This window comes from Acanthaster planci, linkage group LG11, assembly GCF_054643075.1.
Source record: "Acanthaster planci isolate LZ-2023a linkage group LG11, COTS_SCS, whole genome shotgun sequence".
Lineage (NCBI taxonomy): Eukaryota > Metazoa > Echinodermata > Asteroidea > Valvatida > Acanthasteridae > Acanthaster > Acanthaster planci.
Genome location: NC_141787.1, coordinates 6051158 through 6063629, shown reverse-complemented (window position 1 = coordinate 6063629; position 12472 = coordinate 6051158). Strand labels below are relative to the sequence as shown.

General features: G+C 41.9%; 1 protein-coding gene across 13 annotated transcripts in view; it reads right to left on the bottom strand.

Annotated features, from left to right (window-relative positions):
• The window catches only part of LOC110990106 (MIF-like protein mif-2), a 16391-nt gene extending 3919 nt beyond the window's left edge, over nucleotides 1-12472 (bottom strand). For 2 of the 13 annotated variants that reach the window (XM_087143158.1, XM_087143150.1), the window contains exons 1-8: nucleotides 10995-12472; nucleotides 10063-10241; nucleotides 7651-9445; nucleotides 7293-7466; nucleotides 5066-6747; nucleotides 2390-2527; nucleotides 1619-1747; nucleotides 450-541 (exon numbers count right to left, since the gene is read on the bottom strand). In XM_087143158.1, the coding sequence (XP_086999284.1) occupies nucleotides 9325-9445; nucleotides 10063-10241; nucleotides 10995-11102 (408 nt within the window). In that variant the 5' untranslated portion in view covers nucleotides 11103-12472 and the 3' untranslated portion in view covers nucleotides 450-541; nucleotides 1619-1747; nucleotides 2390-2527; ... (1 more) ...; nucleotides 7293-7466; nucleotides 7651-9324. Of the gene's footprint in view, nucleotides 1-449; nucleotides 542-1618; nucleotides 1748-2389; nucleotides 2528-4335; nucleotides 4577-5065; nucleotides 6748-7292; nucleotides 7467-7650; nucleotides 9446-10062; nucleotides 10242-10994 lie in introns of all 13 variants that reach the window. The other 11 variants (XM_087143154.1, XM_087143156.1, XM_087143152.1 and 8 more) reach the window with 11 other exon arrangements.

Here is a 12472-nt window from a genome sequence, read left to right as displayed (position 1 = left end):
GCCAAATTGGCTTGGACCAGACTTACTTTTGGGGGGGGAGGCTTTTTCTTTCAGGAAAAAGAGGTGCTTGTAACGAAAAAGTTACATGTACATGTATGTGCGATTTTACACAGAATCGGTGTCAAAAAGAACACAAAAGAGTTTCTGAAAAACTCCTGAAGGCTTGACTACTGTACTGTGGCGACATCAGAGAAAATCCTGAGGGGGCAGATTCTACTCCCTGGTTCTTTTAGGGTCAAATGAACTCACACAATCAACTGCACAATGGTGATTGCTAAGTTGTGAAACCTGAAAGTGATTTGGTTCAGGTTCAGTATCTTATGACCCCTATTGGCTTGAGTGTCTTTACTTGAAATCTTCAATATTGCTTTGACGTTGCTTTGTGCATTTGTCTGTGGCATCAATGTATGGCCTCAACATCATCTTTAATACTTGAAAAGATAACTTACAGTCCCTGCATAACAGACTTGTCCTGGATGGACAGCACGTTTCTTCCACTCTCACTACCATCTCTGCTTTTATCCACTTGACAGCAAGTGCTCTAACAATAAAAAAAAGTTAACTGGACTGGAGAAATAGAAAGGCCTCATTTCTGTCAATTAATATGAAAGCCATTTTCATAATTAAAACAAGCACCATATATAACCCTAACTGTTCAGGGTTGTTTGGCTAGAAACCCTGCCAGACACATCAGTCTGCATCATTTGTCAAAGTAATTTGCTTGCCCAGTGTAACAAGATCCTACAGGTCAACTACCCCCCCCCCGCCAAACGGCTGAGAGTCTGTGATTGCCAGCCACCACATGTACAAGATCCCATTGTCTCAACATCACCAGTTTGTTTGGCTGCTGTTAATTCGACCAGTGCATCAAAAGGCGTGTTCGCACTGGACTTTTTTGGTTAACTTACCACAACTTTCCTGCAGAATTACAAAATTAAATCCAATGGGAACATACGGTAAACTAAAGTCCCTGTCAACTTACCGCTATCACAATGTAAAACTAAGGGGCCAAAAAAGATCGCAGAAGATTTCCGCGCAGCCACAGTAAGTTCGCAGGGTTGCAAAAAGTCCAATGGGAACAGTTTCCATACAATGTAGATTGACCGCGACCATGCTAAACATACAAGCCAGACTACTGCTTACATAGAAAAAAGGGTTGTATGGTCCCAAGCCTCCAGCTCCATAAGTACAGCAGCATGGGAGTCGTGCACAGACAGTGAGGCGTGCCAGGATAAAGCTATACACACATTGTGTCCAGCTTTTCCTGTAGGAGTTTGTCGTCTTTGTGGCAGATTTGGTCAAATTTGTCTGATTTTATCTTTGTTTTTGTCAGATTTTGCCAATTTCATCATGATTTGTACAGCGCAGGCAGTGTAATCAGCTGGTCTTATTAGGCCTAACAGAGCAAATAAATGTTCCGCTACGGTTGTCCATGTGGGAATGCGCAGTAGATTGACAGGAAGGAATGCCACAGTAAATTTCCACATGCCCACGGAAGACAAAGGCCAATGGGAACACGGCTATAGTGCATCAGACTTTTACATCTGCTGCAGTATGCTGCATCTGGCAGGGTTAGGGTCAAGGTCAGTATTTTCAATGTGATACATGCAGTTTTCACCATTTTTTTAAACTCCTCTTCTATAGGTTGTAGACTGCTGGCCCTCTTTGATTCCACAATCTGACCGTCTTGCTTGGACCTTCATCAATGTTCCAAGAGTGCAGATATTATGACAATAAGGGGCTCGATCTGTGAAATTAAAATAATCATAAAATGATTTAACTTATTCACCAACACAAGACAAATATTCTTTTTCATATTGTTATTTTTAAGGAACTGCAAAAAAAACCAGTTCAAAGATTCAAAATTAGGGCTTTTGTCAGTAAATTTTGGGGGAAATTATACTTCAAGACAGGTTTACCGTCGGTTATGTTCTCAGCCAGAAAGTATTTGTCATCATGTCTACAAAGTGGTAACATCCAGTACTGTGCAGTCTCTTTAGGTTTTCATTTACAATGTAGTTCTCTACGACAACAGAACTTAACAGAACCGTACATTTTTTTGCTGGCTGCACCAAGTGGTAACTTCAACTTTATTTTAAATAAGGCAAGATTTGCAGCTGAAGCAGGTACAATATTCAATTTATGTCTGATCTTCCTGACTGTATAGAGGAAAGGTTATCTCCCCCCTCCCACACACACATTGACATAACACCTTCCATCGCTTTCCACCCCACGCAGTCCTCCTCCCCCCTTCAAAAATTTCTTCTGCTCTTTTCTTCCCTTTCATGGGTGGAGGGTGAAGCCACCTCAGCTGCCTAATTGCGATCAAATCAGAAGGGTTAGCATTACATGTACTTGTGCATGAGCATGATGTCATATCCAGACTTACATGTCTCCAACATCCAGTCATCTGTCACCTGATTGCCAGGTGCCAGGTATGTATGCAGGTGGCGTGGGGTCCAGCATCTAAGTGTGCCAATGTAATGCAAGCGTATAGGGTGCATTCGATTACATGTACAAGGCAGACCTGGAAAAATAGCAAGCTATCACAATAAGAGAAACTCAAACTAACTGAAGAATCTTCAACGGCAAAGTTGCAAGGAACTGAATCAATAGGGTTTCACACACCAATTCTACATGTAAGTATCAACCCCCCCCCAAAAAAAATCAACCCTTAAAAAAAAGACCAAACTGAAAAATTAAGTAAGACTTGGAAACTATGAACTAAAATTTAACCAAAAAAGAGCTGGGGGAGGCTGTGGAATCACAGATCAGCCAAAACTTTATACCTCTCCACTGCCGTGCTCAATGTCCATGTACATGTACACGTAGGTGGGCCGGCACATACAGTGTGTGCGTCTTGAACTTCAGAAAAGTATGTTGGATTGAGTGTACCTAATTTTTTACAAAATGAAGCAGGGGACTGCCGAGTCACAGTGCAAGCTGCAACAAGTCACATGGTCCAAAATAACCCGGCTTTTTTAGCATTCATCAGCACAGTCAGTGTGTCAAACAGAACTTATGAGACTTCAATCACTGACTCTAGCAGACAGGACTCAAGCAGAAAACCACACTCCAGTTATGTGGAACAATACATGACATTTAAGTTGACTTGTCTCTGCTGATCTGCTTTACTGAGTATCATGGTCACATTACATGTATGTGGCCAAATGCAAGGAAGGGGAACTCTAAACTACAGTCATTTGCAAAAGTTCAAGACCACAGTGGAATTTTATTGGTATTTCTGTCACTGGGCCTGCATAACATTGTCTCACTGAATAAAGCATAACATCACTGAAGTAGTGCTATCTGTACACTCAATTGAATACAATTTTTGGCAAGGGCAGGTCTTGTATGACATTTTGTCTGTAAGGCAGCGGGGGTAAAAAAAAATAATCAGAAAAAAGGAGGTCACACTAAACATTAGACTGTTAACATTTCAAATCATGCAAATGCAGTCAAATAGCTGTGTAACCAAGATACTAAGGTTACACATTGAAAATAAACATAAGTTGCCATGATTGATCGGTTTAAGTTTGGTTTTTCTTTGGTTGATGCATTTTGTAGAGTGGTCCTAAACTTTTTGCAATAACTGTTCTGGTATACCACATACTTTTACAGGCATGAAAGCCTAAGGGGAGCAACTCTTATGTTAAAAATAGATTCATTCAAACACATAATAGATGCTAGTGCAACGCACCTAATGTGGTGTGCAGTAATTAACCCTTACCCTCCTAGCTCACTCTTCCAAAATCCTTTGGGCTGTTTTGGAGGATTGAGGGTGAATGGCAAAAGTGTATGGCTGATTGCAAAGGATGCCATGACTGAATGTCATGGGTTTGACCTTGTGTTGTTCTTCCTCCGTCATGAATTTATTCAGCCCAATATTTCTTTTGAATTAACTGCACTGCTCAAGAATGCCATTTGCACTGCCTCAACATAATGACACGAATTGCCAGCTTTTGAAGGATTGAGGCTGTAGGCACACAGGGTAACATTTTCATGAAATTTTGGAGGATTTCGGAGGATTGAGGGAGAATCTAATTTTTTCACCCCAAAAATTGGAGGATTCTGAAGGATTGAGGGGGGTCCCTAGCAAAAAGGGCTTCAGGGGTTAGGGTTAACGTTCTCAGAGATCACTACAACTGCTGGTGTCTGGAGTTGTACACGTTCACTACCAGTGAAGATCTTGAGCAAATCACAGTTGTAACAAAATTAAGGTATCAAGATGACAAGTAATCACCAACAGGCATGATGGTCAGGAATATGCCATTTGGGCAAATTGAACACGATAAACTGCTGGGTGAATTAATCAAAAGGGCAATTGAGAAATACCTTTATGTGGCCGATACCGTTCACAGCAGCGGAGCTTTATCCCAATGTTTAATCCTTCCTCAACTTGTTTCTAGGAGTAGGGCCACATATACAGAGGTATAGTCCACTAGCCTGGCCCTAAATGAAGTTGAATCTCTAACATGCCACTCTTTGAAGTTTCCTTAACTTTCTTCATGCATCGCTGCCAAGTTAGTAGTTACTTTCTTCATCGTGGGTACATTTTCAAAGTGTTCATTTTGCACTTCATAAAAAATTAAAAATAGAAATCAGGTCAATAGACCTGATTGATGTAATTGCAAAGGCTTTGGAACTCAGTATAGTACACAGTGACAGTAGCAATGTGTGAACTCAACATTTTTGTCATGTATGATGCAGGCCTAGGTAGGCCTACATGATCATGGATGTAGGCCTATTGAAAGTGTTACGTACGGAGAGCGCACGGCAGAAGAAAATCAAAAGACGGGAACAAGGACACTAAAATACGGTCAAAGGACAACAAAGGAACTAATTTGGAATAACATTTAATTATAAACTTAAACCAGCAAAGCAATAAGTTAAAGCAAAGTAAATCTAGTGTTTTTTGCAACTTAAATTTCTCATGCAAAAACACCGTAAATTTGGACAAGCAAAAGCATAAAAACAAACATATTTACATTAGCAAGCCAAGCACAATTATCATCAAAATCATTATTGGACAGAGGCAAATTATATTCGGCCGAGCATTAATTACCTTAAGGAGCCAACACAAGAAAGAGTAAAATGAGGCCCCGCACAGTCAGCACCATGGCTAAAGGAGTACAGTTGTCAGGCCAAGCACTTCCACACCTAGCCCCACAAATAGGGCTGTAGTGGCTCTCTTTTACAATCTGTCTCTCTGTCGCCACCACAGCCCTACTTCAAGGCATGTCTTAAATGCCTGAAATCCAAACTGCAGGATTGTCACAAACTTTGAATCCTATATCTTCTGAAATGAGAATGACTTGAAAATTTTACTTAACTGGCGTATTCCTCAGAGTTTGGACTTTCATACAAGCACCCTAAAGCTTTCCAAAATGGTAAATTTTCCGATGTGTGGCACCTTGAAAAACCCTGCCTGTAGTATTACATGCTGACCAAGGACGGCACTATTTTGAAAAAACGAAAGCTAGGGCTACTCCACATCCCGCAACAGAACAGCCCAGCTCAGACAGGTAGTTTGGTGTCGGTCCTCGAAATTCAGCTTCAGCATGGAGCCACAACACTCCAGGGTCCACGGTCCCACAGCGGTGTCAGCCTCTGCCACCGAGAAGAGGAGAAGACAACACAGAGGTGCTGACCCAATGCTGGCCATTTTGGAAAGCACATGCCAAGAGCATATACATGTAGGCACTGACTGAGAACGAAACTAATGACTACGGAGTCTTTTATAGGTTTTTAAAAAGTGCGTAAATTCCACACGTACCTTTTCGGGGAGACACAAAAGGATTGGGGTAAACTGGGATTGTAACAAAACGGAGACCCGTAAACAGGGCCCAACGTATACTCCTCAATCATATACTAAGCCCTGTCACAGTCCATAGGGATTTCATTCGAATAACTTATCCGGGATATCTGGGGGCATAACTAACCATCCACTTGATTTTAGGATCTGAAATTGCACCGGTATGTTCACTACTTACTGGGTAAACAATCCACTAGGTTGCTAATTGCAGAAAACTAGCCTTTTCCTCGTTTGAAAAGATGTTACCTTTTTGTCGCCATTTTCCCACTCCGGACGAACTTTGCCCCACTTGCACAAAACTGACGGCTGTTTCGTCACTTTAGTGTATGTCGCAAAGTGCGAGCCACTCTACCAATGATTTGCAACAAGCAGTGTGTGACTAGACAGGGAACCAGCCAAGGGCGTTGCGTATTAGCTGCACATGTCAGTATAGGACTATACATGTACAGGTATGTTTAAATGCAGTGTACATGCATTGTTAGAAACCTGGAAATATGTACATAACAAAGTTTGTCAGTCTAGGAAGAAAGACTGGGATTTTACCTTCTCATCTGTGGTAATTAATGATGCATCCAAGTGCCTGGCAGTAAATTTACGTGAACAGTACTGTACATGTATGCTATTTCAGAATTCTGGAAATATGTGTACTTTAATACAGGAGTAATAAAGTGTCGCAGAACTTGCTTGGAAGATTTTTATTCATGCTGCAGCCATGTGCCTGCCTTCAGGAGTTGACGAGAGCGAGTTGACTCGGGACCAATCGGAGGGAGTTGATTCCAGACAGAGTTGGTGACTTCACACTGATGAGTATACAGTGTGTGCCATGTTTCGCCGGACCATATCCAAATCTTTAAAAAGGCAATTCGTAGAGTCTAAGTTGTTCAAACTATTATTAACTGATCTTCATCATCCTGATGCAGTCGTGTTACTTCCTGAATGGTAAGGTACAAAGTAATACCTCTCGGTTCAGCAAGTGCAGTCAAATCAAATATCATTTTAAAAATTCAAACATACACAGCATGCCAAAGTGAAGTTGGACAAGCACTAGACAAATTTATTTTGGTCCTTCATTGTTAATGTTGTTGGACTTATATCATTTGGGATAGCCAAGTATTAGGCTGGTGAGCACGTCATCACACCCAATGACTTGCTTGGGAGGGATAAACAATTTGCAAGATGTGTGCAAAATCTAAGAGGGCAAATGCATGTAGGCCTACTAAAGTTACTCATGTCATTTTCACAGAAATGGGCCATGCACATGTACATGTATGTACTGTAGCCAGTGAGTGTGCCTAGTGTTGATCCTACTCCTAGGATTAGTCCCAACATGGCCTTTTCCTTTCTCCATGGTCTCAAGGACTACAATAAAGTATTGGCCCAAGTGTGAAAAAATAGAACCAGCAGTGTCACAGATATGATTTCAGAACTTAAATGGGAAACCCTGGAAACATGTATGAAGACGGAAGGCAAGACTGACCACTCTTTGCAAGGAAGCTCACAGGCTTATTCCACAAAATATTAGTCATCTGCGCACTAATCAAGGTGAACAGACTACACATGCAGCTCATACTTTGAACTATAAGATCCCCCAAGGACTGCTACAGGAAGTCACTGTATCCTCGTACTATTCCTGAGTGGAATGCCTTGCCATCTGTAATTAAATCAGCACCAGATGTGAAAATGTTCAAGGCAATGTTAGATAATATCTTAGTAATGGGGGCGATGCATGAGGGACTGCACGTTAACAGCCACATCTAGCATGTCTGGGGCGATTTGTGCAGTATGCTAGTCAAGATTAAGATCATTATAATAAAAGCAAAATACATTGTACTTACTCCATATCACGCCTCAGAGACTAATTTCTTACGTGTTGTCATGATGATACATAAAGTCGCGGAAAAAAACGATTAAATAAAGCGACCAACACGCGCTCAGCCTGCACTAGAGAACATGCACGTGTGCCACCGCACCCACGTGTTCACGGTTTGCAGCAAAGATCGTATAGCGCCGCGTAGCGGCGGAAGATGGGGAACTTCACCATGAATATTAATACGCGTAAATGTTGTTATCACATGGGCGCCATTCTGGTTGGACTACGCCGGCGCAGTGCATGTTAATGCGCAGACGCAGGCGCCGCGACAGGCACGCACAAACATTAACGTTCACATTCGAATGGCGCCCCTGGTGGTAACACCTTCATGGCCGAATTACCCATCTTGCTATATAATCTTCGGTTTGCAGTGTGCCTAGCGCCTGTCCGTCGTCGGTACGCATACATGCATCCGGCCGTGCACGTGTTCTGTAAATTACGGGTTTTCGACGCAGCGCGAGTTTTGCGTCCGAAACGAGCTTCCAGAGCTACGGCTACGTCTATTGTCTACGGAGCCAAACCTTGACCTAAACCTAGACCTAGCTCAAGACAACATAGCCTCACCCGCGCGTGACGTAGCGCATCATTTCATGTGATTCACTTGAAAGCGCCCTCTTTTGACGCATACCAGCCGTTAAAGTGTAATAATATACACGACGAATTTGGGTTTGGTTGGCTCCTTAAAATTGGTACTTACTGAAATGGTCGACATTACTTCGGTGAAAAGTCCTCCAAATTGTGAAAAGCATCTTAAACCTTTTCCACGTTAGCAGTACTTTTTGAGGTTTGGATGGCAAACAAGCCATGCATTTTACGCACAAACCTATGGGGGAGTAAACCTGTCAGAAATCAATTTACAATTTTCTTCACAATCTTTCTTAAAACCCGGCGGCGAGTGAGCGTGACTCCTTAAGCCAGCTCATTATATCAAAGTGACTCGCTTAGAAAGAAAATATATTTCCAAATAACGAATTCATTTTCACAATTTGTAGGAGGAAAGAATTTGTCCGTAATTGCCTTTTCCAAATGGCACTGGTCAATTTAAACTGGAAAGTGAATGTGATTGGTAGATGCGGCAGAAATAAACTTCAAGTCCTATTTCTGATTGGCCAGTACAAGGTTTTCAATATTCATAATCTTAGTCCGAGACATAAGCTGATGCTCTTTGAAGGAATTTCTTGATTTTTTTTTCTGATTAGCCTTTCAATTTGACGTTTCATATCTTTATCCCAAGTCCACAATGCAACACTGTGTAAAATAAGCATGGCTTGAATCAGAGTATGTAATGGAATGAAAGTAGATTGGTTTGCAGGCACACGTTTTCCATAGGGTAAAGCACGAAATACCTTTCTTATATCCAAACCCACAATGCGTCGCGGACGTTGAAAAGGGTTTACATAGGCACACTAATCAATTTGTACGTATGACTTAATTTTCTGAGACCAGTACTAAATTTTATGCTGATGTGTTATTGAGTTACCATTTTATTGATCTATAAATTAAATGATTACATGCATAGTAACTTTTTTTGTGTCGGCACAAAAAACTGCAGTAATTGATTTTATTTTCCATCGTATTTTAAAAAAATATATCTATCAGAAGGAATATATCTTCTGGATTGACACTCATATGTGTCGATCTAATCTTGCGACGGTTGTTTGGTACCACTTGCTTTTTGGCGTTCCTTAATGACGTCAGTCAGCAATCCTGCCGAAATGCCAATGCGAGTGGAAGGAACGTTGAGCAGAATGATGCGAATGCTGCAGCCATTAGAATGCAAGAAAGAAAATAACGGATTAGTACAACTGGTAAAGGCACCCAGCATCGATTGGGGGTGATGGTAGAATAAAATCAAAGCGGCCTAGGGTATAATGCATGTAGACCTCTCCGCCTTGAGCAGAAGGACCCCCTCATCTGTTGAAAAGATTCACATTGGTGGGGAGTGTTCACCTTGTTGGTAGCCATACGACCGAAACACATGCATTCGTAGTCGTTCATGAACCAACAAAGTGCATTTCCCACCAAAGGAGCGTCTTTGCTATACAAATGGCGCCCTCTCTTGGTTCCGTTAGGGGCCCACGGATGGAGGATTTAAAAATGCCTGTGCAAGCGAATGAAAAAAAATCTGATTTCCTGGACTGTGCTGTGGTGTTTAACTACCCCCAACTAAAAGCTAAAGCAAAGCCACTTATAAAACGGTCAGTTTTAAACACTTGGATAAATACAGCCCCATCAAGGTTTTAATTAATGTACCAGGGGCGTCCTGTATGCACTGCCTGCTCAATTCATAGGTCAGTCATGTGTTGCACGTTGTTTTTTTGTAGAGGACAAAACCTGCCACGTGTGCCTTTATTGTGCACAATAGTATACCACAAACCTTTTTTCTGGAACCCCCATCTCCCCAATCAGGAGGCCCAACAGCGCCTTGATGGTTTGCCGGTTTTCGTCAACATCTTCGAATCCGTCGGCTTTAATGACTTGCATGACGAACAACGGGTCAGAGCCATCCACCCCTCCGTACAGTCTTTCGTCAGTCGACAACCCCACCAACACAGACTTGCATAATTACAGAGAAAATGGAAGACTGCTCTTTGGTTCTGTTTTTGTTACAATTGTTTTGTTACATTGTAGGGGGGTTGTTGTTCATAATTGTAAGTTATTTGTCGTTGTGGGACTGCTGCTGCTGTTGCGCTACTGATCGTTTAGTGGTTTTGGTTTGGTTTGGTTTGGTTTTTAGTTTTTTGGGGGTTGGCTGTTTTGGTCAGAATGAACGCAAAAAAGTGGTCAGCGAATACTAGGTAACACGAAAACAACTCTTTTTTCCATTAAGCACTGATGTTATTACTGAGGGAGGACTGCCCCAGGGGAGGTCTGTGCCCCTTGGTGCTCCTTTGAAAACGTGAATGTATGCAACCTATATATGTACAAGCTGCAGTTGGCAAGTGCCCGTGTGGAAAAGAACACCCATATACCTTTATCCTGGTTACGCTACGGATTCCGTTATTGGGCGCCCCAACCGGGCCCACTTCCAACTTCTCACCAGATTCAAATTTACATGTTATGTCTACCAGAAAATGTGCCTACCAAAAAATATTACTGTTACTAAATGTTGTCATACGATGATATATCTCTCAATTGATTGCCCCTTCAAAAATCCCCAGAAATCCAATATTGAAATCACAGAATTGAGCCCAGGAACCAGATGAAAATTGTCTAAAAGATTCGGTAATGGACAACGCAATCCCCTCTTTTCCCATTACAAACATGCTCGAAAGGCTACACATATAAAACATATAATATGATACCTACATGCTGAGAAAGCTTGAAAATGGAGGCGAACATCTCCACTAATTTGACACGGAATTCAGGCGGCAGGGCATCAGCGCTTAAGTTGGTGTGTATCTGCACTATAGGCATGCTTAGTTATCAAATGCTGATCCTGTCAAAGGAAGGAAATCGACCTTCTTTTAAAATCAGCGCAAACAGCAGTACCCGAGGTGCGGCCTGTCTGATCAAGTCTGCACTTCTTGATAAAGTTCAGTTTCAGAATGAGTTTCATAATGTTCAACTATTCTTTTCTTATATCCCAAGTTACCGTTAATAAATGATGGCTTTTTAAACACCTGTATTAATTGAAGTTTTGTTACTTACGTTCTTATTTGTTAAGTTCGCCACAAGATCGATAGTTACGACGAGACACTGGCCCCAATAATTGGAAGCGAGGCAAAAAGGACAGAGCAGCAGAACTTAAAAGCAGCCTCAACACGCGAACGAAACAAAAACTGCTTCCAAACACGCAAAGTTGACGTCGGACAAAGCTGGTCAGAGCCAGCCGTCTTGGTAAACAACGCGTGATCAGGACAATCTTGATTTTGGCTATTTGCTGCGCTATTACTTGACTGATTACAATGATATGAGTGTAGTCCAAGTCTGTGAGATCTTGGTTGGTTTGTAACAGCTGGCTGGCTATCGTTTGCATCATTCTATCATTTGGGGGAGCAGGACTATAATTATGTTATCTAGCATTTTTGACCATATTGGCATACAATGAAAATTTCAATTTCATATTTATTACATTTGTGACGACTAAGGAGCAGTGTAGGGCTTGTTCTCTGTATTATTCAATTTAGTCATACCTTTAATTTAGTTCATTTCAGAGCTCTATGACAATGGGTGAGACTTCTTTAATACGAAGCCATAATCCTTCAAAAATGGGACATATTGCGCCAATTAAGACCTTTATGCAGACCACTAACATGCAAAGCTGAGGGGTCTGCGAATTGTTATTTGAAAAATGCATAACCAGCTAAGAAACCAAGTAGAGGGGATTGGGCCTGGGGTTGGCCGATTCGGTGCAAAGGTCTTACTAGGCCTTTAAACGAGGGGCGGCGATCGGGTTAGAGTACATGGTGAAAGTCGATTCTCTTTCTTGTCGGCAAAATCAGGTAACTGTTGGGCGAGGGAGTCCCCAACCCATTTTTTTTTAATCTATGGCTGAGAAAAAATAATATAATGAATATAATGTAAACGTACATGTGTGCTCCTTTAGAATCCCACTCGCCGAGTGGTCACCCGAATCAGGCTAACGACTCCCCATGCTTATTTCGACTGCCACGCTGTAACATACCGGCACCGCTGTAAAATACGTGTTTAAAAACACAACGATAGAGGGGCCGTCGGCGGTGTCACTACACTGATCTGGGGTGTGTTTTCCGGAATACCTTTCTTGAAGCAAGACGCGGGTTCCTTCACCAAAATTGAAGGCATTTAAATGCCATTAACCAACC